Source organism: Palaemon carinicauda, chromosome 45 (assembly GCF_036898095.1).
Source record: "Palaemon carinicauda isolate YSFRI2023 chromosome 45, ASM3689809v2, whole genome shotgun sequence".
Taxonomy (NCBI): Eukaryota; Metazoa; Arthropoda; class Malacostraca; order Decapoda; family Palaemonidae; genus Palaemon; species Palaemon carinicauda.
In genome coordinates this window covers 26,985,968-27,013,731 of record NC_090769.1, presented here as the reverse complement: position 1 = coordinate 27,013,731, position 27,764 = coordinate 26,985,968, and the positions used below count along the sequence as shown (strand labels likewise).

At 44.2% G+C, this 27,764-nt stretch overlaps 2 protein-coding genes across 5 annotated transcripts in view; one reads left to right on the top strand and one right to left on the bottom strand.

Moving 5' to 3' along the window:
• Nucleotides 1-17,997, top strand: part of LOC137634979 (uncharacterized) — a 205,253-nt gene extending 187,256 nt beyond the window's left edge. For all 4 annotated transcript variants that reach the window (XM_068367575.1, XM_068367578.1, XM_068367577.1 and 1 more), the window contains exon 11: nucleotides 17,228-17,997. The gene's annotated coding sequence lies outside the window, so the exon portion shown is untranslated. The remainder of the gene's footprint in view (nucleotides 1-17,227) is intronic.
• Nucleotides 1-27,764, bottom strand: part of Shark (SH2 ankyrin repeat kinase) — an 80,826-nt gene that overhangs the window by 12,672 nt on the left and 40,390 nt on the right. The window contains exons 7-10 of the mRNA XM_068367574.1: nucleotides 17,657-17,815; nucleotides 14,731-14,939; nucleotides 13,152-14,182; nucleotides 10,537-10,663 (exon numbers count right to left, since the gene is read on the bottom strand). Of these exons, the coding sequence (XP_068223675.1) occupies nucleotides 10,537-10,663; nucleotides 13,152-14,182; nucleotides 14,731-14,939; nucleotides 17,657-17,815 (1,526 nt within the window). The remainder of the gene's footprint in view (nucleotides 1-10,536; nucleotides 10,664-13,151; nucleotides 14,183-14,730; nucleotides 14,940-17,656; nucleotides 17,816-27,764) is intronic.

The following is a 27,764-nucleotide window of genomic DNA, read 5'->3' as shown; positions in this document are numbered from 1 at the left end:
CCAAGGAGGTGCTGAGACCCCTAATATCATGGGGTCGAGGTTTACCTGGCAACATGCCACCGTCGCTGTCATAGGCCCTCTTTATGACCTGTCTGAGCCAGAAGGAGATGGTGTTTCTTGACACCGCTTTCTTAACCGGGCCTGCTGAGACGAACAGACTCTTGATCTCAGGCCAAAGTCTGGCTGTCCTCTCTAGGTACTTCCTGACCGCCCTGACCGGGCACAACAATAAGTCTTCGGGATTGTCTGAACGTGGGATAGCTGGGACCGAAAAGCTTTCGAACTTGAGACCCCAGAAGGTAGGATTTTGGGTCTTGGCTACAAAGTCCGGGAGAGACTTGAAACTCAGGTCTTTCCACCCTTTCGAGTGTGAGACCTCGTACGACAGCCCGTGCAGCTCACTGACTCGTTTGGCGGAGGCTAGGGCTAGGAGGAAGACCGTCTTAAGAGTCAAGGTCCTTATCAAGAATGTTCCTGAGTGGTTCAAAGGGTGGCCTGGAAAGGAACTTGAGGACTTTGGCTACGTCCCATTGCTGTACTCTGAGGAGTAGGGGAAGCATAACTGTACGAAACTCTTAATGAGCATAGAGATGACGGGATGCTCCGAGGTCGAGTCCTTTGAGGAGGAAGACTTGGCCCAGGGCGGCTCGAACTCCTTTAATCGCCGGGATGGAAACTCCTAGGTCATCCCTCAGGTGGACCAGGAAATCGGCTATTTTGCGAATAGACACGTCTAACGGCCTCAGGTTCTGGGAGGCGCACCACTTTACAAACGTAGCCCATTTCGCCTGGTAGACTACGACTGATGTTCTCCTAAGATAACCTGTCATCCTAGTGGCGATCCTTGACGAGTATCCTTCCTTCCTCAACAAACGCTCGATAACCTCCATGTGTGTAGCCGGAGAGACCGGGGGTTTTCGTGGCTGACAAAGGAGGTCCTCCATGTCTGGCTGGGGCCACGGAAGGAGGATAACCTCCATGTGTGTAGCCGGAGAGACCGGGGGTTTTCGTGGCTGACAAAGGAGGTCCTCCATGTCTGGCTGGGGCCACGGAAGGAGGATTGCTAACTCCTTCAGGTCTGTGAACCATTCTCTCTCCCGCCACCAGGGCGCTACCAGTGTCATCCGCAGGTCCTTTGATTGTCTGACTCTGTTGAGGACCTGTCTGAGTGTTCCAAAGGGAGGGAAGGCATATGTGTCATGTCCGTCCCATGGATGCTGAAAGGCGTCCTCGAATGCTGCTGTAGGATCCAGGACTGGAGAGCAGAATACCGGGAGTTGGGTGTTGTCTCGTGGGGAACAGATCTATCACTGGGGACCCCCATTTGTCTAGGAGTGTCCAGGCTACCTCCGGGTGTAGGGACCACTCTTAGCCTACTACCTGACCTATCCTGCTGAGGCCGTCGGCTAGGACGTTCTTTTTTCCCGGAATGAACCTGGCCTTCAGCTCAATGTGTTCTTCTACGGCCCAATCCAGGATCTTTGCTGTAAGGTAGCACAGTTCTCTTGACTTGAGCCCTCCTTGATTCTTCACATAAATTACCACGGTGGCGTTGTCGCACATGAGAGCTGCAGCGTTTCCTCGGAGACGATGGACGAACTTCATGCACAGTCTTTGAACTGCTAGCAACTTGAGCACGTTTATGTGAAAGGTCTTCTCCTCTTGGGACCACTTGCCTTTTGCCGTTTCTTCCTGGAGATGAGCTCCCCACCCCTCCTTCGATGCGTCCGTGAAGAGCAACATCTCCGGAGGGGCGGTTGCGAAAGGCATCCCTTTTAGTGTGTTCGGCCTGTCTGACCACCATTTCAACGTCTCCAAAGACACGCCGACAACCCTGTAGGGGGGCTCCACCGGGGACCAGAGCTCTTTAAGGTTCCATTGGGCCTCTCTCAGCTTGAGTCTTCCCCAGGGAACTAATTTTTCCAGAGATACCAGGTCACCTATCAGCCTCTGCCAATCCTTGGCACTCCTGGGCACGTCTATTGGGAAGGGGAGGACCTGATCCAAGTTCTCGAGCCTCTCCGTGGAGGGGAATGCTTTCCCCAACTTCGAGTCTAGGACCATTCCCAGGTATGTCATCCTGTTGGAGGGAACCAGCTTCGACTTCTCCATGTTGACAGTGATTCCCAGGTCCCTGCAAAACTGCAACAACGCCACGCCTTGTTCCTTCAAAACTGCCTCTGAGGCTGAAAGAAGCAACCAGTCGTCCAGGTAGCGGATCAATCGGATCCCCTTCTTGTGTGTCCAGGACGACACTGTGGCGAACACCTGAGAGGCCGTCGACAGGCTGAAGCAAAGGGTTCTGAACTGCAGAGACTGGGAACCCCACTAACCTCTGAGGAACTTCCTGCTGGAGGGGTGGACAGGGATCTGGAAATAAGCATCCTTGAGGTCCAGGGACATCATGAAGTCCCCTTTTCTCAAGGCTGCCAGCACTGACTTCGGAATGTCCATTTTGAAGTCCGTCGTGGTGATAAACTTGAGGTCGGAGAAGTCGATGACCGGTCTCCAACCCCCTGTCGCCTTCTCCACCAGGAAGAGCCTGCTGTAGAACCCTGGGGACGGATCCTCCACTAGTTCCAGGGCTCCCTTGTTCAACATGACTGACACTTTCCCCTGTAAAGCTGCCTCCTTCAAGGGGTCCTTGGATGCCAGCCATTCCGCACCATGATCGGGGATCAGAGGGGACGGCTCCGTCAGGAAGGGGACCCTGTATCCTTCCTTCAGGACTGCTACGGACCACGGGTCCGCTCCGTTGTCCCGCCATGCTTGCCAAAAGTGTTTGAGGCATCCCCCCATCTGAGGCTTCGGCAGGAGAGGGGGGCCTCTCCTAGAGCCGGAGTACTTAGGCCTAAAGGAGGCTTGAGACATCGAACTTCCTCTACGGGGGGACTGTAGAAGGGTGGGGCCCTTCTGGTACAACCCTTCTGTGCGAGGGTCTTCTCATGGCTGAGTGTCTGGGGTCCGCGGTTTCCTTCAGCCTCCGGACTCTCCACACTGGCAAGTTTCTCAAACATTTTGCCTCACGTTCGGGGAGCTTGCGGGACAGCTTGTTAAGGATCGTGTCTCTCCGCCGAAGTACCCAGTTAGCTGTCTGAGTGAGAGACTGAAAGGTGAGGAATTTCATCACCTTCCCCCCTGAGAGTATGAGTTCCTGAAGCAGAGCCTGGTTCTCTGGGACAGCTGGAAGCTCACCAGCATACAGGCCCACCAGTCAAGCCAAGAGGTCATGTTGCTAATGTCTTGGGCCATATCCTCCATTATGGAAGCCTCGGCCGGGGAAAATCACACCGGGACATAGACGGTCCTATCTTCGGCGTTGCCTTGGTTGAGGGCGGCCACTGCTGCCTCTACGGAATGGTGCCCCGAGTGCTGACCGTCAGGGATGTAGAACCACATCTGGGTCCTCAAACCCGGAAGCAACTTGAAGGACCCCTGGGCCCTGAGGGAGTTCGCCTGCCCCACGACGTACCGATCTACATGCTCCCTACCAAGCTTGATGTCAGGAGCTGGGGGGGGGGGCGGTCAAGGACAGCTTCTGCTGGACAGGTTATCCACCATCCTCTCCAGCCCTGAGAGCCAAGCCTGCTCCGTCGAAGGCTTAGGTTCGTCTAGGCGATGATGCTGCCTGATGAGCGCCAGAACCTTCCTGTATAACGATAGCTCGTCCGACGTACAGCCCCCAACGTCCATCAAGCCGTCGGCCACTCGGTCCTCTTCGTCGAGCGGGAACGAGACTTCGACTTGCAGGCCCTCTTCTGCTTCCTTCTCCCCTCCTGGGAGTTGTCGTCCTCCAAAGACGATGAGTCATACGACGACGACGAGGAAGAGGAGCTGGTCGAGTCCTCTTTTACTGATGCGGGATCCTGTCGTCATTCTATCGGCATGAAGAGCTGCATAAAATCAGGCGGGAGCGTCGACGACAGCACCGGGGTAGTAGGTAGGGCCTTCCTCGATGTGAACCACTCCTCAAACTCTTCTTCTTGGCGCATCGGCGACCTGAAAGGTGTCCTTGAAGCCGTCCAGACAATGGAGTCGGGGTCCGAAGAACCTGTCGGCTGCCACTCTTTGTCTGCGTCTCGCCTGGGCGCTGCGGTACCCGAAACATTCTGCCATGGAGCGGGGGAAGGAGCCACGGCCGTCTTCGCCCACACCGGGTCTTTGGTAGAGACGGGCCCTGCGGGCACCAGAGCCTCGTCTCCTGAACAAACTCCCGCCCCCACATGGCTGCGTCACAACAACATCCACCACATCAATGGAATCAGACTCATGGGGAATGGCAATGGGCCGTTTCCCCGCAACGGACTTACCTCGTCCCCTACTCAGGGTAGGAGAAGGAGACGGGGAACACCGCTCGGAAGGGACAGCAGGAGAAGCCGAAGGAGAAGCGGCGCCTACCTTCTTTGGAGACCACTTTGCCGCCTTCTTCTTTGTGCCGTACAGAGCCCACTTGACTTCAGACCACACTGCGCACTCCGGACACGTGGCCAACAGGAAACACACACTGCCCCTGCACGAGCACAACGAATGAGGGTCTACCTCAGGCTTCGAAAGCCACGCACCACAGGACTTGACAGCTTTAGGCCTGGGGCAACGACATTCGGATTCCATAATGCAACACTAGGGAACACCAAGCAACACAAGACACTGGGAAAGGAGGTGGACAAAGGTGGCACAAAGGAATGGGATACACAAGGGAACCACGTGATAACACGAAGGGATGTGATCAGTGCCGCGACCAGAAGCTTACTGATGACCGAAACCTAGGTCCATGCTCTCGCACTCTGACCCTGGTCGCCTCAGGGCGAGTATCCATCCGCCACGGAGGGACCCCACTAGAGAAAACGGAGATAGGGGAAACTCTTCAAGAATCTGGTTGGTTGGGAGTAGAATCCCAGATACTCCTAGAGGTAAGTACTCCGTGTTGGAACAAATTTATTTTGATGAATACTATAAAGAGTATCACCATGATGACTACAACACTCCTTAGGTGGCTGGTATGTAAGGGAAAAAGATAAACATAATGTATTAACCAATTTAGATAAACATACTGTATTAACCAATTTTAAAGTCAAATATACTATAACCAACCTGATACATCTACTGTATTCTAAAACTGTAACAATATTCCATGATTGGGTAGACGATTGTTTAGAAAAAATAATCAAGTTCTCGCACGTGTGTAAACCTTTCGTTCTTTAAAATGGGAATATAAAATCGGCTGAAATGGCCATTGAATTGTTAACATGGAAGGTAGTTAATGACAAGTGGTGCAAGGCGGAAGCACCACCACTAACAGATCATACCCTTTTGTTTATTGTTGCAATGGGCATCAAAGCTAAGCATGTGTTTATTATTATTATTATGAGGAGGAGATTTATCAGCCTAATGCGTCAAGCGCAACTCTTACAGAGCTGGCCCGAATATAAGCATGTGTTGAAGTGAATTTTTTACTTATGATATAAACTGAAACCCAGTGTGTTATGTACCTTTCTGAAGAGGTGACTGTCAGAAGTGTCTTGTTTTTTATCTTCCCATCAAGACGACGAACTTGGAATGTAACTTGTCTCGTTTCATGGTAGCTTTCCTGTCTCAAAGGGAGGTACCTCAATCTTAATGAAACATCAACCGTACTTGCCTGCCCAATGATGAAAATGTAGTCTGGTGGCTTTAATTCACAACAATGTTCCCTGAAGGATGATCCCTGTATTGCAGAATCGAAGTATTCCCAGCACTTCTCGTGTGACAAAAGCTCCAGTGTATTGGGTGTTAGAGGCTTTTGTAGATTCCTCCTGGGAGCAAGTGCTGCCATTATTGGTAACCCAGACCATGACTTTTCTGTGACTGCTAGGAAGAATGGATGGAAAATAGAAGGAAAGTTCTCCCTCTCTTTTCTTCCGATACAATCTTTTCTCCCTCCTCCTGTCCAGTAGCCATTTCTTCCTTCATAAGACAGCAATGAAGAAGATTGTCGTTTGGGAAGGCATTTTTCTGAAAGTTCCATGGGGACTTACAGCCATCATTCTCCTACTTCCGGAGGAAGTGATGGTATTCACCTACTAACTGGTAACTTTGTGATCATTCAAGCGTGCACCATGAGCCGGTGTTTCAGTGTTGGTTTGGCCCTACTCTAACTCAACATGAGCTCCTTTCTCTTTCCTTTACTGATATGGAGTATTGTTCCTTAACCTAATTGGCACTGTCCAATACAGAAATTGCCCTCCAACCGGTACTTTGGGGCTGGATAGCAATCATGGGGAGTGGCGATACACCCAACACTTTTATCAGTTGCAAGTGAACAGTCCTACACTGACAGTTCTCTAGCACCATAGCGTAAGCCTCATGCTGATACAGAGCTCACCCATCAGTTAGTACCTTCAGGGTCGATTTTATTACTTACTAGCATCCAAGCTAAGAGCAGGGAGGGCCAGGCAATGGCTGCTGATGACTATAGGCTCTCCCAAACGCCCCATCCTTAGCTCCAAAGGACGGCGAGGTTGTATACACTACAAGAAGTGATCGAGGATGGATAGGTCTTGAACTCCAGTACAGCAGATCGCTAAGTAGGGACGTTTCTAATAGGCTATCACAAGCCATCAGCTGTTGCTGCTCACCTTTGAGCCTCGACGGAAATTTTTCACTAGCTGGTACCTTAGACCAAAGATTCTCAAAATTGTTAAGAATCCCAAAGTATACTTTTATGTGATGACAGCAAACCATAAATTTCCACTCTATTTAGCCTCAACCATGGATTCTTGAGCAAGTAGAAGAGTGTCTTTGAACCAAGACTGGAACATATGGTCTAAGGTTGATTTGTTTCTACGAGGAGTTTTATTTTGAATGTTCTGAAAATTCCATCAGACTTCACAAGGACAGCTATGGCCGAACATTTCACGATCACCTCTCGATTGCGAGAGAGACCACCCATAGAGACTCCCCTTCGGAGGCCTGCAGATTATCAGCTTGATAGTCAGCCCTCCCCTACGGAGGCTCACCCTCACGGTCATCGCCCACCCTTTCGCCTCAGACGTGATCTCTTTCGCCTTTGGCAAAGAGACTTTCATTCGGCTCGTCATCATCCGCTGCAGAGGGATCCCCTTCGGAGGATCCTTCTTCAAGATCTCCTGGTTCCTGACCTTTGCCAGCCTTGCAGCGCTCGACAGACCATCACTCCTCACCATCTGCTCACCGACGAACTCTGGTTTGTGGCTCGCCAGCTGGTTTAAGCCATCCGTTCAATCTTCTATCACCGGCTCGTCTACAGGCTGCTGCTTGTCGTTCACCAAAGTTGGTTTGTTTGCAATCCTCCAAGGGGTTTACTGCTCTCCTAAGGGTCACAGCCCTTCCCAGGTCACCGATCTTCAGTGAGCCAATCTACGACCCGCCGCTCATCGGTAGTCCTCGGCTGCTTGCTGGTCAACTTCTCATTGTTCACCAACGACTCATCGCTCTCCAAGAGCGGAAGGCAAATGATATCAGCCTTGTGCTGCTCATCATATTAACTGCCGATCGCCTAGACTACCCTCAAACGACTGACAGTCTTCATCAGTAGTTCGCCGACAGACTGCTCCGTGTGACCTTGCTGCCGCTGTACAGCGACCCCAGGAACCAGCCCCAGATCGTCGCCAACGTTCGCCAGAATAACACCAATATAATGAATGGCGCAAGGCCCTCAACACCAGCTAGATTTATGAAGGAAGGTGGGATAATGTAATACTGTACTCTTAAGGAGAGAAAGAAGTCTCATGGTGTAAAAAAATCATTGCAGTAATGGTTCTTAGTGGGTGATGTGTCGTCCACTAGCCAACAAAATTGGTATTAGGAGGTTCTGTGAATGGTTCTATAGTGACATATATGTAGGTCTCCCTCATACACACCCGAGTACATGCTTTGAACATTGATACAGTACTCTTGCCTCATGGCAGGGAAGACAATATTCCTTTGGAACATTGTGTCATATTGGAGTCCCTGTTCTAGCTTTTACAGTAAAGTCTTGGGAGATCACACAGAAAATCCAAAAAAAAATATCAAAACTCTCTCTCTCTGGAAGCACCATAGTACTGAATTTGTTTTACATAAAAACCTGGGTTACATCATGGGTTCTGAAACAAATTGAATACATGGAGCAGGGCATTATTGCATTCTCAAGTGTATTATTGTGTTCATAAACAAACATGAATAGGTTCAGTTTTCCAGATAAAGCATATACTATTTTCAATAGAAGCCGTTTTCTCATTAAATGCTACGTAAACCAAATCTCCTAAGAAGAAAAGAAAAGACGACAACCCATCTATATACTATAATAAATGAGATAGGACAAAAAAAAATATATTATATATTTCATGGAAAAAGTAATTAACAAGAAAATAGTCCTGCTACAAAGCTTAGATTAAGAAAAAACTTTTGATACACAAATATTGTAGAACTAATAAGTACACAAAAACGTTTATACCATTAGAAAAAGGTAAAATTCTTTTGAAAATCTGACCCATCATTGACATAGAATTATGATTACTGGGGTTGTAGCTTAGCAATTAATAATAATAATACAGGTATGACCTTTTATAAGCTACTATACAGTGATACCTCTGGATACGAAAGTTTCTGCTTACGAAAAATTCAGGAAGCGAAAAGTGATTCGAAGATTTTTATGCCCCAGGATACGGATAAAATTTCAGGATACGAAAACCTTACGAGATCCCAACTCTTCGCCGAGAGTAATTTTAAAAAGCGCGCGCCGCCTGACTTTGAACTTGGGTAGACTCACTTACAGCCTCCCGCTCACCCATTGGTTATCTCCCTACTCAGACGCTAGCTGACGCCATAAGATCCTGCTTTCCTATTGGTCGGCAACTATCCCAGCTTGCCTACGCACGGGCGTTCATCTCTCTCTCTCTCTTTTCGTTCCGACCGCGGTATCGTTAACAGACATTGTGTGCTTTCGCTTGTTTGACTTAGTGTTAATATACAGTACATTCGTACGCCACGTGTTATCGTTAATAAACATTCGTTACTGTGCACTGTACTGTATTAGTGTTTACTATACATAGACTGTATATAACGTTACGTAGTGTATTATATTACGTTTGCCTAACGCATTTTAGAAATGTGTTGAAAAGTAGGCAGAAACAAGCTTCAATGGTTAGTTTCTTATTAAAGAGGCCAGCGGTATTAGTAGGCCAAGACGAAGGTGAAAGTGAAGAAAAGAAACAGAAAAGAGGAAGGGATGAAGAATTAGAAGGTGAAAGTAAAGAAAAGAAACAGAAAAAAGAAAGTGATGAAGAAGTAGAAGAGATTTAGAAAATAAGAAAAATGTAAAGTTATAAAAAAGCAAAAAAAAAAATTCAATTTTAAGTTTTATGTTACCGTTAAGTGTTAAAGTAATTTTTTTTTTTTCATTTTATAGTTTTCCATACGTAATGTTAAGTGTTAATTATTTCTTCCATTTTTTTATTTCGTAAAGTTTAAGTGTTAATGTGTTAAGTGTGTAAATTACTGTACGTAGTCTGTCACTTGTTACGTAGTGTATTATATTACGTTTGCCTAATGCATTTTAGAAATGTGTTGAAAAGTAGGCAGAAACAAGCTTCAATGGATAGTTTCTTATTAAAGAGGCCAGCGGTATTAGTAGGCCAAGACGAAGGTGAAAGTGAAGAAAAGAAACAGAAAAGAGGAAGGGATGAAGAATTAGAAGGTGAAAGTAAAGAAAAGAAACAGAAAAAAGAAAGTGATGAAGAAGTAGAAGAGATTTAGAAAATAAGAAAAACGTAAAGTTATAAAAGAGCAAAAAAAAATTCAATTTTAAGTTTTATGTTACCATTAAGTGTTAAAGTAATTTTTTCTTTCATTTTATAGTTTTCCATACGTAATGTTAAGTGTTAATTATTTCTTCCATTTTTTTATTTCGTAAAGTTTAAGTGTTAATGTGTTAGTGTGTAAATTACTGTACGTAGTCTGTCACTTGTTACGTTTTCTGTCTTATGCCATCCTCCTCTGCCGCGACTTCGCTATTGGACATCGTCTCAATCAAAAGGTAAGTTTCAACTTTTTTGTTACACTAATTAACTGTAACCTTTTTTTCAGAGTGTACAGGTATCAATCATTAATTTAGGTGTACGTACAGGTAACAATACACCTTCACTGTTCTAAATGCTTTACGTACATACAGTACCGTAACTTTTATACAGTAGTAAAGAAAACGGACCGTTTTCTTTGGGCTTGGGGGGATAACTTGGCTATAACTATATTATTGAATAATCTCATAGTGGTTTCTGGAATGGATTAGGCTGTTTTTAACGGTTGTGTTAATTATTGAATGATAGAAATGGCTACATTGCATGTTTATTACTATAGTTTAGCGTGTTTATGAAAGAAAGGGTGACTTTTTATAAGGCTTGGAACGGATTAGGCTATTTACATGTAAAACACGACTCAGGATACGAAAATATCAGGATACGAAACCGCATCCTGAACGGATTAATTTCGTATCCTGAGGCATCACTGTACTACCAAACACTTCTAAAATTAGCCACTTACTTTAAACCCGGGAAGCTCTCCATACGGTTGATCACCAAAAGTATACATCTCCCATAATGTAATGCCATAGCTCCATACATCACTACCGTGAGTAAATGTTCCATAATTGATAGATTCAGGAGCATACCTGGAAAATTAAAAATTAATGATGCAGGATTGGCATTACAGTTTTATAAACGATTACAGATAATAACTTAGAAAAGTGAACTTTACAATTTTCATAATCAAACTAAGACACTTTGAGATGAAAGCTGTGTATGAGATCATTTGAATCTCATGGTTTATATATGAAATGATTCTCTTAAAATTGAGCTTAAAAGTGGTCTCACCATAACTACACTTATCCAACTACAACTCCATTAATCAAACATTAGAATAGTTCCTCAGGCTCAGAGTTTAATTCATTCTGGGAGCGAACTTCCAACCTAAAATACCCGTATTCTAAACGAGTATATGCTTTCTTATGTCTCACAATTTTTTTGTTTAATTCCCCATAACTACTTTCTCAAGTTTTTAGTGAAGTACCTTCATTGATTAAGGGATTTTGACGAAGGAAAAATCTATTTCTGGGCTCAACCTGTGTCGCTCCGTGAATGCTCCTTAAAGCACCATTTCAAAGGTATAAATACTGCTAAATACACCAGAGAAAAAAGTTGCATGGAATGCTAGGAATATATCCAGCTCGCTCACCCCTAAAGGGTGCGGTCATGTAAATGAGTTTTATCTGTTAATTCTTTTGTGACCAGTTCTTGTTACTACAAATTGCTTTCTTTTTACTGTGATTATTCAATTAATATTCTGTAAATTTAGAATTAGGGGTTTTATGCAAAAAAAAAAAAACAAAAAAAAAAAAAACAATTGACATCTTATGACATAAGGTATGACTGGGATTTACTATATGAAATCAACTAATAAATTTTAGTGTTGTAATAAAAAAAAATTATGACTACGTATCTAAAAGTTTATACAAAGGTAGTAAAGCATGTGTTAGAATAGGAAATGAAGTGAGTGATTGGTTTCCGGTGAGAGTGGGGCTGAGACAGGGATGTGTGATGTCGCCGTGGTTGTTTAACTTGTATGTTGATGGAGTGGTGAGAGAGGTGAATGCTCGAGTGCTTGGACGAGGATTAAAACTGGTAGGCGAGAATGACCATGAATGGGAGGTAAATCAGTTGTTGTTTGCGGATGATACTGTACTGGTAGCAGACACAGAAGAGAAGCTTGACCGACTAGTGACAGAATTTGGAAGGGTGTGTGAGAGAAGGAAGTTGAGAGTTAATGTGGGTAAGAGTAAGGTTATGAGATGTACGAGAAGGGAAGGTGGTGCAAGGTTGAATGTCATGTTGAATGGAGAGTTACTTGAGGAGGTGGATCAGTTTAAGTACTTGGGGTCTATTGTTGCAGCAAATGGTGGAGTGGAAGCAGATGTACGTCAGAGAGTGAATGAAGGTTGCAAAGTGTTGGGGGCAGTTAAGGGAGTAGTAAAAAATAGAGGGTTGGGCATGAATGTAAAGAGAGTTCTATATGAGAAAGTGATTGTACCAACTGTGATGTATGGATCGGAGTCGTGGGGAATGAAAGTGATGGAGAGACAGAAATTGAATGTGTTTGAGATGAAGTGTCTGAGGAGTATGGCTGGTGTATCTCGAGTAGATAGGGTTAGGAACGAAGTGGTGAGGGAGAGAACGGGTGTAAGAAATGAGTTAGCGGCTAGAGTGGATATGAATGTGTTGAGGTGGTTTGGCCATGTCGAGAGAATGGAAAATGGTTGTCTGCTAAAGAAGGTGATGAATGCAAGAGTTGATGGGAGAAGTACAAGAGGAAGGCCAAGGTTTGGGTGGATGGATGGTGTGAAGAAAGCTCTGGGTGATAGGAGGATAGATGTGAGAGAGGCAAGAGAGCGTGCTAGAAATAGGAATGAATGGCGAGCGATTGTGACGCAGTTCCAGTAGGCCCTGCTGCTTCCTCCGGGGCCTTAGATGACCGCGGAGGTAGCAGCAGTAGGGGAGTCAGCATTATGAAGCTTCATCTGTGGTGGAAATGTGGGAGGTTGGGCTGTGGCACCCTAGCAGTACCAGCTGAACTCGGTTGGGTCCCTGATTAGGCTGAAGGAACATAGAGAGTAGAGGTCCCCTTTTTGTTTTGTTTCATTGTTGGTGTCGGCTACCCCCCAAAATTGGGGGAAGTGCCTTGGTATATAGATAGATAGATCTAAAAGGTAAAAAGAATATCTAAAAATTTCAGAATGCCTTTGAAAATTCATCCAACAGTTGCACATATAATGTTTCAATGTCTATCCTGCAAACTAATTTCTTTAAAAATATTTTTTTACATTAAACTATACTGTATAACTTCTATAATTATCAAGAGATTCAGATATATGAATTAAGTAAAAACATTTTGTCTAATGATTACAATTTTAAAGATCTGGGCAGCCAAATCTTTCAACTTAGTCTGGATATTTTATATTTACTACAATAAAATCAGTTGACCCTATCAATTTATAAATAAGACTTTTGGTAGAGCATTTGTCTATTTAGCTAAGCGAATTAGTGCCAAACTCCTACATATAAGTTAGAAGACCCCTAAAACAAAGCAATACAAATGTATCTTACCACTTCAAAGGCCATTTTCCTCCTTCGCTGGTTTTATAGTAGTCTTTGTTGCCCTTTAAAGACCGAGAAAGTCCAAAGTCGCTGATCTTGACCAAAGTCATTGATGACAAGAGAATATTGCGTGCTGCCAGATCACGATGAACAAAATGTTTTTGCTCCAAGTATGCCATTCCTTCAGCTATTTGTGCTGCCCAAAGTTTCAGGTGGAAATCAACAGATATTTTATCAGGATGCTCTAAAAGAAAGTCCAAGAGAGCTCCCATAGACATTAGTTCTTGTACCATAGATAATGTTGGATGATGGCAAACACCCACCAATTTGACAATGTATAAATGGTTCAAGTTCATCATGACTTTAGCTTCCTTAAGAAAACTATCTTTATGAACTTTATCATCAATATGAAGTGTCTTTATAGCTACTTCAATTTGGTCACCTGAGGGACTTAACCAGACACCCTTCATAACAGAGCCAAATTCGCCATTTCCAAGAACTTGGCCAAAATTCAAATGACTTCCATCTATTTCCCCTAATATCTCATCAGTCCTGTTACCATCCATTGTTGGACTGCTTCCACTATTTTGTATTGGATTATCAATAGAGAGAGATTTTAAATCTAATCTTAAACTATCTCGAGAAGGAGCCTGAGAATGAAGTGGACTATTACTGCTCTGTGAATTTTTTTGAATTGTCACACCTTGGCCCTGAAGATCAATTAAATCCGAAGTTGGACGTGGTGCTGACTGAGTGACAACAATATTTGGATTTTGATTTCTTCTCCTCTCAAAGGAACTGGTGGGAGAGCTTTCAGGATTTTCATCTGTACGAAAAGTACCACCTTGAAGTAATCTTTCAAACTGAGACGGACTAATATCTAGTGTATTACTGGAAAGCCCCTCATTGACTATACCAGGTGGGGGTGGCACAGGCTTTACTAAACGGCACGGAAGACCATCTGTGAAGCGGAGATGATGATCTATCAAACATTCTACAGAAGGAAAGAGTGGACCTTCATCAATATGTAGCAACCCATACTGAAAATATAAACAGGTAATATCAATAAGCTAACATTAATAAACTTTGAGTAGAGAGAAAGAATTTGGAAATTACTTTTAATAGCAATAATACAATTTTTAAACTAAAATTGATTATTTCAATGCTTACATAAAATTCATGTGCTATTCATTCTTCAATAGAGAGCTTTGGCTAAAATCAAAAAAATTTTCTCGTGATGTACAGTCAGAATTTTCTTATTTTTTTTTCATTTTGGCTAAGCTTTTTATCATAAGAAAGAATAGTACATGAATTTCTAAATTTCTAATTGAAATATCATAATTTATCACGTCACCGCAATAACCAATACAATATACAGTGTATATATATATATATATATATATATATATATATATATATATATATATATATATATATATATATGGTTCTTATTATGCATAAGAAAACCTAGGTCTAGGTACTCATTAAAATTAGCTTTCTTATGGATTTGCTACCTATCAAACATAAAAACAAAATTATAATAGGTTCAAGTGCATAGGAATAAAGGTGAATGAAAAATAATGATTACCTTTCTTGAGATTTCATAATTGTACGCCTGGTTTTCAAACTGCAATGTTAGAACAAGTACATCCTGCTTTCTAGCACTTTGTCGCAAAAGAAAATGCCCAGATCTTGCTTCGGGAGCATTTAGAAGTCTTTCTGTGGCCTCAGTACGATCAATTTTTCCATGAAAGTAATTTCTTAGTGACAGTTGGGGCACAGGAAATTGATGGGAAACTGAAATTACAAAATGTGAAACAGATTATAACTATCTATAGAAGTCGGTCCATAATTTTTCTTCAGTTGTTTAACTCTCTTATTAGCTTTAAAGTCTTTTTATATTATTTCATACATAAAAAGTATTATTATATTACATAAATATTAATATACTTGTAGTCATGCTGCAGTCTACTTAGATGTAAAATATCAAAACAAACATTACCCACCTAAAGAAACTATTTTTATTAATTATAAAGAACAAATAAGTATTTTTGAGTTTAATTTGTTTCATTCACCAGTCATACTGTATATAGCCCTCATCTGTAGTCTTTCATGTACCAGACAGAAGAGTAATTGTCTGCAAATGCACTGTCTGAATCCACGAAGGATATATTTTCCTCCTTACTCCGCATCTATACTGTTAGTAACAAGCCTGAAAGAATTTCAACTTAGACTGTAATAGTCTTTCATCTATGTTTCCTCCACTAAGTTGAATTTCACAATCATTCAGGTGCTCATGGCACAACTATGGTCAAACAGTTCATGGTTCCATTCCAGTATCAGAAACTAAAATCTGAAACTGTGCCAGAAAGTAGGAAGTAGAACAACCTCTTCTTCCTCCTATCTGACCCATAACCTTTATGGCTGAATTTTCTGGCCAATAACTACAAGAGACCTCTGGGCTACCATGCTTACTTACTTGACGAGTAGCAAGAGATATTTCTTCCCATGACAACAGCAGTCAGTTAGAAAGATATGAACCTATGCCAGATCGCACCAGACTTCTGGGCTTCCTTAATAATGCTGTTATAAAATCCAAGAGCTGAGAGATTCTCCAGCAGATCCCACAGCAGATGCATAATGATAGACTATCTTGAATTCTTAATTGGATTCTCCTTCTTGAGAGGGAGTGCACTGACCTTTTAGTCATCTCTTTGTCAATGATTTAATTATTACCTTTTTTCCTTGGTATCATATAGGTATGTTGACCTTTATGGTCCACGTGTCTACTTTTCTATGCTCTGGTACTGACTATATTGAGGACCACAGTTCCTAATGAATAAAAGGAGGTTTGACTAAGGAAAATCTCTTTTTTAAGAAGCACTGTCTTGTTCTGAAATCCCTCCAGCCAAGGGGTTTTGACTAAGAAAAACCCTCCTCCCCAAAAAGGTGGGGATGGATCGATTTGGATTTTAAATTTTAGACCAGGAGGAGGATATGTAACAGAAGCATACTCTTATCACAGAAAAAAAGATGGCTAGTAGTAGTAGTAGTAGTAGTAGTAAAAAAATACTACCAGGTGGCACTGCAAACTTCCCAGTGAGCAGTAGTGTTTCTCATTAGAAGATGCGTCAGCCGCTGCTATATGAATATAGCATCAGAGGTGAAGTGACAGGTTTCTAGAGCCAGCAACCTCTGGGTCTACAGTACTTTATATAAACCGAGTCAGTGCTTCCACACCAATACACTGGTCCTTTTACAGTAAATAATATGTTTATGTGGTATTCCCTGTTTTAGCATAAAAGGAGAGTGCTTAGGACCAATAAAGTACTGCCAAAATGAGATTTTCCCTCATCAAAACACCTTGCTTTCTATTAACATTGCCTCTCTTATACTGGTTTTATTTTAAAGTATATTTAATTGACTAGGATTTGCTGTGGCCTGATTGGTAACGTCTCTGCCTGGTGTTTCCCAGTCGGGGGTTCGAGTCCCACTCAGACTCGTTACTGCCATTAGTGTCTGCAACCTTACCATCCTTGTGAGCTAAGGTTGGGGAGTTTGGGGGAGCCTAAAGGTCTATCTGCTGAGTCACCAACAGCCACTGCCTGGCCCTCCCTGGTCCTAGCTTGGGTGGAGAGGAGGCTTGGGCACTGATCACATAATATATGGTCAGTCTCTAGGGCACTGTCCTGACTGCTAGGGCAATGTCACTGTCCCTTGCCTCTGCCATTCATGAGTGACCTTTAAACTGGCATTCTTTTAGATCTGAAATGATAGTCTTGGTAACAGTCAACACAAAAATTGTAATCTACAATTCCATTATGTAACATGACTGCTGTATCTGCAGCATCCACATTTGCTGTCATCAAAATTTTACATAGTGAGCACATATTTACTACCCTTTTATTTTGAAGTTCAGACACAGATGGTCTCAACCTGTTTTGAAGAATATTTTGATTTTTAAAATACTATGTATTAAATTTGATCTTTGCCACTTTCAATGATTTATTTCTTTGGTTTTCTTATTATGGATCCCATCACTTTCAAAGTTTTCTACTCTCTCATATCTAATATTGTCTTTTCAGGTACGAGTTCTGTTTCTGGAGACAGTTGTACCCTCAAGGCATACGTAAGAGTCATCACACCAACATACCTCTCTGGCAATATTATTGAAGTTGACATTCTTATTTTAGTTTCCATATTTACCATCGAATATTAATTCAAATCCAGGTATAACGTCTATTGCAAAACATGTTCATAAAATACCTTTAGATCCAAAGTCCTATTGTTTCAACAGTTCCATTCTTTGATAAGCAACATGGCTATATCAAGCTTCACCTTCAGCATATTTTGGAGAACTATTCTGCAATACGACTGTTTGTAATTCTTCTATAAATGATTGTAAATAATATTCATTAATAAATCCAGCAAATATGTAGTTTAAAACCAATCAGACAAAATTAAACAACCAATTCAAGAAAAGTTGTAAAGAACAATGAACAATGCAAACATACCTAATAAATTATAGCATTCCATATGTCCACCTTTCTTTGCCAAAAATGCTGGTGTTCTCCGATTTTTGTTTTGAGGACATGACGGAGCATGAAATGATAACAGTAACTTAACAGCATCAACGCTACCATTCTCAGCAGCCTCATGTAATGCAACAGAACCTATGTATAGATGATGGAATTAGAAAAAATACTAGACTAAAATTACTGTACAGATCATATTTTACATGACAGCTTGCCTGTTTACTATAACATGTATTGTAAGAAACACAAAGCTTACCTAATTTGGGAAAAATATATATTTTTGTATTGTATTTCTGGCAAAATAAAAGAATAATAAAATATATTTCTTTTTTTCTTTTAGATAAACAGACAAGTATTGCTCAAAATATTAGGAAGAAAAGTTAGACATGCACTCTGTTAAGAGTTCTACACATATGTTTAATGAAATTAGAAGTGTTTTATAGATACAATATCAGTCATTGCAATATTTGAAAATTTGAATGATTAAATATATTATTATTTTCCAAATGAAAAACCAAGATTACAATTTTTTTCTGGTTTACAAGGAAATGATGGTTACCTCTTGGAGTGCTAAACGTGTACCCTACACCTGTACTAGTATGGTAATAACAAGAAGGAATGTCACCTGATAATTAATGGGTTTGTACATGACAAAAACACATTACATAAAAAATTATTTTCATTGCAAGTCATTGATCATAAGCGGTCTGTAGAGCTATAGGAGGATAAGAGTGATGATACTTCAAAGGAGAAGTTTAAGTAAATATAGTATTAGCAATATATCATAAAAGAAACTTCAGGATTCTAGGCCAGTGGGGTGTCCATGTCAGCAGCAAAGAACAAAATGCTATGTATTTGTCCCGAGACCAAATCAAGATCCAGGAATTCACCTCGGTCTGATATTTGCCGTTTCTGTATCTTCCCTGAGGTGTTATTGTAAAAAAGGGAATTATCTATCGGATAATTTCCCAGCCGTCCTTTGTACAATTTTCCCAGCTGCAACCACTTGACCAAGACAGAAGATGTTTAGGTATTCAGGAGTTAGAACTCTTAAGGTAAAACTAGGCAAAGGTGGTCTGCTGTCTACGTTTCACTCCACATTAGACTAGATCCTACCTTAAGCCAGGAAGAGATATTACTCTTGGAGAATAGAATCTTCTTCTATCTTTTATCCATAAGAAGCCAATTAGAATACACCAGAAAAGCTTATCTTGCACAGGTAAATAATAAAGAACCTGAAGGGGCAACCAACAATTCACCCTCTTCTGCTAGTGGCAAGGCTAGGATTATAAAGGGAAGAGTCAAAATATGTCTGAAAAAATCATTCTAAGCTACTATGTCCAAGCTTAATGGTAGGCGTAATGCAGTCCAGCCCTCTGTATTTATAACAATGCTTAATAGAGCATGTAGTTCGTTAATTCTCCTAAAGGAGGAACGAAAGTAAAAACACAGTCTTATATGTTAGATCTTGGAAGGAAGCTTTGAAGACAGATTTCTAAAGCAGTCTGGTGAGGCTCCTCTGCACATAAACTACTGTAGATTCCAGCAGGATGGTCTAACAGTTGCTTTTTTGGGCTCAAGCCATGGCGTCCTGATGGAAGGTTCCTTTTTGGTAGCTTCCTTGGGTATAAGACTACTAAGATATTCCCAGAGAATTTAACCACAGGTTATCACAGAATTCTAACTTCTGGAGCGAGTATCTCAAAGGTTTCCCCTTAAGACATCGTAATACAACAGGGGACGCGCATGTCTGAACGCGCCACATAGCTATCTTCACCCCGAACAGAGTTAATGCTTCGGTGTGTAAGGACTGAGAATAGCTGGGAGCCGTTCCACAGCTAATCTCACTCGTGGCTACTACTGATACTCGAGACGTAAACAAACGGACGCCATTGCTCTAATGACGTCACGCCCGTCTTCATCCTTTGTTTAGTAGCTGCCCTACTTAGACGGATTTTCCCTGTGTTAACTTTATCGTTTTGCATCTTCGCTATGTCGTTACCTTCAGCCTCGCCTTCTTCTGGAAAGTTGAGTACAAGGTTCCAGTATTGTTTAATTAAGCTCTGGCCGTAAAGTAAATATTACTTTTCGAGATAATTGCTGTTTTGTGGCAGAGCTGTGCCTCTACCGGACCCGCCATTTTATGGCGTCGTTGTTGTTATGCATGTCTTATTTAGTTAGCCACAACAACGTTTCCGGCATTATATACTAATCGAATACATTAGTTTATTTAGTCTTCATAGCTAGGAACTTTTATATCGTGTTTAGACGCTTTTTATCGGTCATCGATTGACCTCATACCAGTCGGCTACTATAGCCCCCAGGCCAGGAGCCTACATACAAGTGTTCATGCATGATTTATTAGTGATCCTAGACTAAGTTATGAAGATAGTGGCATTATTTTACAATACTTTTGACAGTGATGCAAATGTTTTCGCCTTCAGGGACCATATAGGGGATAGGCTAGTCAGTGACTCTTTCTAGCCTAACCTAATGTTAGGACCCCTATATGCTTCCTTCATCCCCTGCCTTGGCATTCCCTCTATTTAGCCTTGATTCCTTTTCTGAGTAAAGGGATTAATTGTCTAATAGAGTATATATCGCCTCTCTGTCCTCCCTAAAGGAATGAACCCCCTTTAGGGTTGTGTCCGAGAGTGAGGTTAGGCTAGCCTACCTCTATGGCTAGGATAGTCTATGACTTTCCTGCGATAGCGATATGTCTTCTTCCTTTCCTAGTTCAGGACTCTTAGCCCTGTTCTAGGTTAGGTTAGGAAGGTTTCTCTGTTCCATGCTGAAACTGTACTCTTGCACCGTTTTAGCTGATCTGCCTGATCTTAGGTTAGGGAGTGTCCTCCCTTTCCTTAGTGGCCGCTCTGGTACAGAAACCCTTCCTGGGAAGACTTCTCTCTTCTCCCTCCCCACCTATCTCTTGTATAGCCTAGCCTATGCTTAGGTTAGTTTATACCCATCTGTCCCCTGTCCTACAACTCCTCCTTAGGGTGGAATAGTAGGGCTACCCGAGCTTCCTTGTGCAGTCCGCTCTGGTACACATACCTTCATAGTGTCCTATAAGGTTAGTTACTAGTATAGTTCTGCATATGGGAGTCTCCCCCCCCCCCTTGGGTGTTCCCTAGCCCTCCCTTGGGCTACCTTGCTCCCGGTCCCTAGTGACCCCTGCTCATGGATGTTAGAGCCTGCCTCTATCATGGGTACACCCCCTCAGGGAGGGGGAGGGATGTTTGGAATCCTGATGGTACTTCCTACATCCCTTTCCCCCTCCCCCCTGTCTCTCTCCCTATCCGGGTGCCGGTCTCTTGCCGCCTCTACTGTCGGCAATACCTGCCTCCTACTTGGTGACTCTCCCTAACCTTGCCGCCAGCCCCCCGTGTACCGAGGGACTGCCGGCTGCCGCCGGCTACTACCGGCGGCTCTCCTCCTCCTAGCTTGTCGTCCGCTTGCCGGTCGGCCGCCGGAGTGCCGGCATATACTGCCGGCAACCCGGTACAGCCTTAACCATCCTTATCCCAGTCACCAATCTGGCATCCTCCGACTGCCGGAGCCGCCGCTCCCTGCCGGCGTGCCGCCGTTGTGCCGGCGGCCGCCATCCTGGTATTTGACTGACTTTGAACATTGTCTGTCCTAATGCCAGAATCTATGCTGGAGCGAGCTCCGGCATGCCGGCGGCTTGCCGGATGCCCCGGAGGCGTCAAGAATTCTTGCACCCCCTTCCTGTAGCTATCATAAGACTATGATAGCCCTATATCGCAAACAGATAAGCTGCTTCTGCTATTAAGATCAGTACCTAGTACTGCTCCATTAGTGATCATGCTGTCTCTTTGCATTCTTCTAATTCCAGCATGCTATGTGCATCTTAGCACGGCTGGTTGCCAGAAGCAGTTACCTTTTAAATGAGGCCTTCTGGCCCTTAACTGGGAACCGAATGAATTCGGTCCCAATCTTGTCCTTGGTTTTTTCCATGGAACTCCAAAATACTTGGAATTCTAGGGAATTATATCCAGTGCCCTCGGTCACTCGGATTATCCAGGGACCAAGCTTATGGTAACCAGCCGGGCGAGATGCATGGAGCATGTTCTCCTTTACTATTTTCATTCTCTATGCATCACACCTTCATTAAGTTAAAATTAATAATTAATATTAACTTAGTTTAAGAGCCATTCTTATGACTCCCCCATACTCATTTTCTCTTTCTTCCACAGGAGGAGCAGATGAACTGTGATTTCGCCTTCTGCGCTGTGAAACGCCCGCAGTTTTACGGGCATACGGCTTGCAGGACTCACGCCCCTTGTGCAGACAAGAAAGGGGATTTGAAGTTTTGGAATCCACTGGATTGTACGGTCTGTCAGGCTCACCTAGTTGAGGCCTTCCATAATCCTCCTTCAGCGGAGGTTAGAGACATTTCTCGTGAAAAGCTGCGCAAGTGGGTGCGTGGCTTCCAGAAAAATGCTACCGGACCGTACCTGGCCACCGAAGAACTGAGGTCACTATTGTTCCCTAAGGCCTCCCCTGACTCAGTGGTACCCAAAGACGTGATCCCCACTGTCCAAATTACGGTGGAACCTGATGTAGTCATGGCTCAGTCCATGCACGAGTGTCGTTTGGATTCCGAAGATGACGAACAGATTTCGGATGTCTCGGAAGACACGGAGAAAACGCTTATGGCTCAAGGAGCCGAAGATGACGAAGACAAGGTGGAATACACCGAGTCGGAGCAAGAGGCTGCTCCCTCGTCCATCCCCCCTCCTACTCCTACACCGACGGAAATGTCTATTCCGTCTACCTCCTCGACTCCGGATCCTTCTTCTTCCACTCAAGAACTGATCCGGCTGATTAGAGCCGTCATGGACGACAGGCTGAAGGAGAACCAGGAGTCCATCAGGTCGATGATAGGATCCAGAGAGCCGAAGAAGATTTCGGTCAAGGATCTCCCCGCTTGCTCTTATGCCAACCCGTGGAGGTATGCAGAGCATATGGTTATTGCGACCGGCAGGATCTTTGTCAGTGATAAGATCGGCACGGTCCCTTTGGAAGATGTGGAGTTCTTCCCAAGCTTTGAGGCCTACCCGGACTGTTACGTCCGGCTTCGTTCCGAACCTGCCTCGAAGGAAGAGACCGAACCTAAGGAAGAGATAGTGTTCGATCTCGCAAAGGCCCAGGCTATGCTAGCCTCCGCATTCAAGAGTAGAGGCTTTACCTGCTCTAAGCTTCCGGCATTGAGCAAGAAGCACCCTACTTACGTTGCACCTGATACTGCGGTTCTTCCATTCTTGGAAAAGGCCTTAGCTGCATGCCTTAAAGCGGCGGAAGAAGGGAAACCCTGCCCTGCACTGGAGGAGTGCAGACCCTTCTCCATCGTGACCCCCCTGACGCTCGACACTGGAAAGATGTTCAACATACTTTCGTCGTGGGAAGGCTCGATCCTGACGTCGCCGGACGTCAGTTTAATGAAGACCTCCCTAAGCTCAACGATCACCTCCTTCGCGGGAACAAGACACGAAGGAGAGGCTTGCGGCATCTCTTTCTCATCAAGTCCAACTGGAAGTTATGGCCTGTGACACTAGAGTACCAGATCACTACATGGTACTCTCCAAATCCCACTTACTGACGGTAATGAAGGACTTGTACCACTTCATAAAGGCTCGAAGAGCCTGTCGTGAATTCGTGTTTGCCGGTGCCACCGTGAAACACGAACCCCGGAGGCTGATTTCCTCCAACATCTGGGGAAAGCACCTGTTTCCTTCTGACCTTGTGAAGGAAATCACTGACAGAGCCGCCACGGAGAATAGGAACCTTCTCCACAAGTGGGGCATGTCCAGGAAAAGGAAACCCTCTCAGGACGACGGACCTCAGCCTAAGAGGAAACCCCAAAAGTCAAAACCCCAGCAACGTCAGCAAAGACGTCAGTTTCCGGGACCCGCTACCTCCCAAGTGGTTGCCCAACCACAACAGACCTTTCAATTGGTCCCCCAACCGGTGTTGTCACAGTCACCGGTCTTCACCCCTGCCTTTGAGCAACCATCAACTACCTTTCATGCCAAAGGTAGAGGCTCATTCAGGGGTGCAAGCAAAGACGCATCTCGCCATCCCTCCAGAGGTAGAGGAGGAAAGGGAGCTAGCGGCCGAGGCAGCAAGTCCTCGGGACACCAGAAGCAATGAAGTGCTTCCGGTGGGAGGAAGACTCCGCCAATTCCAGGATCGTTGGACCTTCGATCCCTGGGCACACAGCATCGTCAAGAAGGGTCTAGGCTGGAGTTGGACTCAACCACCCCCAATCTTCCAGCAATTCTTCCAACAATCAACCCCCCTTCTGGAAGAATATGTTCTAGACCTCTTGAACAAGAAGGTGATAAGGAAGGTAAAGTCCACCAGGTTCCAAGGGAGACTGTTTTGTGTTCCCAAGAAGGACTCAGACAAACTCAGAGTCATTCTGGACTTATCCCCCCTCAACAAGTTCATAGAGAACAACAAATTCAAGATGCTGACGCTTCAACAAATAAGGACCCTTCTGCCTCAAGGTTCCTACACGGTCTCTATAGACCTGGCGGATGCCTACTGGCACATTCCAATGAACCATCACGCTTCCTCCTACCTAGGATTTCGACTCCAAAGGAAAAGCTACGCCTTCCGGGCCATGCCCTTCGGCCTCAATGTGGCCCCTCGGATCTTCACAAAACTGGCGGATGCCATAGTACAACAGCTCCGCCTAAGAAACGTCCAGGTGATGGCCTACCTCGACGACTGGCTAGTCTGGGCTCCATCGCCCGAAGAGTGTGCAAAGTCTTGCAACGAAGTTACCCAGTACCTAGAACACCTGGGATTCAAGATCAACGAGAAAAAATCTCGCCTCTCTCCAGCTCAGAAGTTTCAGTGGTTGGGAATCCACTGGAATCTTCAGTCACACCGCCTTTCCATCCCCCAGAAGAAAAGGAAGGAAATAGCAGGGTCTGTCAAGCGACTACTGAAATCCAAACGCATTTCAAGACGACAGCAGGAACGAGTTCTAGGCTCTCTACAATTCGCCTCAGTGACAAACCCAGTGCTTCGTGCACAGCTAAAGGATGCCGCGGGAGTCTGGAGACGCTCGGCATCCATCGCTCGAAGAGACCTCAAGAGACGGCTTCCAAACAGACTGCGACGCCTCCTAAAGCCGTGGTCGGAAGAAAAGGCCCTGAAAAGGTCCATTCCTCTCCAACACCCTCCTCCATCACTCAACATCCACACGGATGCCTCACTGGAAGGTTGGGGAGGTCACTCCCACCAGAAACAGGTTCAAGGTACCTGGTCTCCACTATTCAAGACGTTCCACATAAACATCTTGGAGGCCATGGCGGTCCTTCTAACTCTGAAGAAGTTATCCCCGCCGCCCTCGATCCACATCCGTCTAACCCTAGACAACTCGGTGGTAGTTCGTTGTCTCAATCGCCAAGGCTCAAGATCGCCCCAGATAAATCAGGTGCTTCTCCCAATCTTCCGTCTGGCGGAGAAGAAGAAGTGGCACCTGTCTGCAGTTCACCTACAAGGATTCCGCAATGTGACAGCGGATGCTCTATCTCGGACAAACCCGATAGAGTCGGAATGGTCTCTAGACGCAAGATCGTTCTCCTTCATCTCTCACCAAGTCCCAGAACTTCAGATAGATCTCTTTGCAACGAGCGACAACAATCAACTTCCTCTATACGTAGCCCCGTACGAGGACCCCAAAGCAGAAGCAGTGGACGCCATGTCACTGGACTGGAACAGATGGTCCAAGATCTACCTGTTCCCTCCCACCAACCTTCTGTTGAAAGTCCTCTCCAAACTGAGAACCTTCAAAGGGACAGCGGCCCTAGTGGCTCCCAAGTGGCCCCGGAGCAACTGGTACCCCCTGGTCCTGGAGCTGCAGCCCAAGCTGATCCCTCTCCCGGGCCCAGTTCTCTCTCAACAAGTACAGAAGTCGACTGTCTTCGCTTCATCATCGAAAATCAAGGACCTTCATCTCATGATTTTCTCTCCCTTGCCGCAAAGAAGAGGTTTGGGATCTCGAAGAAAAGTCTAGACTTCCTAGAGGAATACAAGACCGAATCCACGAGACGGCAATATGAATCATCCTGGAGGAAATGGGTCTCCTTTGTCAAGGCAAAAAATCCTAAAGAAATCACAATTGATTTCTGTATGTCCTTCTTTATTCACCTTCATGGACAAGGATTAGCAGCCAATACGATTTCAACCTGCAAATCGGCCTTGGCTAGACCAATTCTATATGCTTTCCAAATTGATCTGTCCAACGACATCTTCAACAAACTACCAAAAGCATGTGCTCGCCTACGTCCAGCACCCCCACCGAAACCGATCTCCTGGTCACTAGACAAGGTACTCCATTTCGCCTCCAACTTGGACAATGATTCATGCCCCCTCAAGGATCTGACTCAGAAAGTTATATTTTTATTTGCTCTCGCTTCGGGAGCTCGAGTCAGCGAAATAGTGGCATTATCAAGAGAAGAAGGACACATCCTGTTTACCGATTCAGGAGAAGTGACCCTCTCCCCTGATCCGACGTTTCTCGCTAAAAATGAATTACCCACCAAAAGATGGGGCCCTTGGAGAATATGCCCCCTGAAGGAGGATGTCTCTCTATGTCCAGTAGAGAGCCTCAAGGTCTATCTTCGCAGAACTTCGAACTTTGGTGGAGGCCAACTCTTCAAAGGAGAAACATCGGGCAGCGACCTGTCACTGAAACAATTAAGAGCGAAAATCACCTACTTCATTCGCAGAGCGGATCCGAACAGTACACCCGCTGGTCATGATCCTAGAAAAGTGGCATCTTCTCTGAATTTCTTTCAGAGCATGGACTTTGAAAGCCTTAAAAACTTCACGGGCTGGAAGTCCTCGCGAGTTTTCTTTAAACATTATGCGAAACAAGTGCACGAAGTCAAACATTTTGTGGTAGCCGCAGGTAGTGTTATGAAACCTGCACCTAACTCTGCGTAGAACAGTGAGTTACTTGGGACTCTAACTCTTCGGGTGCCTATGTTGACCCTCGAGCGATTCATAGTGATGTCAAAAACACTTAGTGCTTTTATATCTGTTCTTATCCCAGGTGAAATGTCATAGTGTCACACAAGTGCCGCATGCCTTGAGCATGATGTGTTTATTTAAAGACTTGCGTTCCTCGAGAACGAGTACCTACTAATATCCTGAAATTCCTTTTCAGATTCAAGAGCAAGCCTTTATTTCTATGTACATTATTATTATTGTAAATGAACTTTACTTTTGCTGTAAATTATTCAATTTCTGCATTGTGAAATAAAATTTCTATTTTATTACTTGTGCGTCTCTATCAGCTCCTACTTACTATGAAATACATACCTGTCATAGTTTTATTTATTCCTCCTTTCTTATGGTTATGAAGAATTTAAGATGTTTAATCCTAAATTATATTCACCCTGACTAAGTAAGGTTCCTACACGAATACTTACTTCTGATAACCAAGAGATGAACTCTATACACAGTGCCCAACCACCACTGGTCTAATTTCAGAATGTTCCTATACAAATACCAAACATTCCGCTTCATCTCTAAGTTCTTCAAGTTCTTCTCTCAGGATGAATAGCCCTTCAATACCACTTTGACGTCGGCATAGCCCATGGGAACTTCACTGCCAAGGGGGGCAGGATACTTCGTCCCTATGGTTCTTTATCTAAGATTACTTTGCTGTTTTGTCAATGCCTAGGCACTTAATACTGGGGGAAAATCTACCACGATACATTGATTCTCTGGTACTCTTCCATCAGGACGCCATGGCTTGAGCCCAAAAAACGGATTTTGAGCGAAGCGAAAAATCTATTTTTGGGTGAGATAGCCATGGCATCCTGATGGACCCTCCCTACTACTTCGTCCAGTTTTGTTCCCACTCTGTGCTACTGTATCATGGTGATGGGCAGCAACTGGCTTCAGGATGAAGACGGGCGTGACGTCATTAGAGCAATGGCGTCCGTTTGTTTACGTCTCGAGTATCAGTAGTAGCCACGAGTGAGATTAGCTGTGGAACGGCTCCCAGCTATTCTCAGTCCTTACACACCGAAGCATTAAC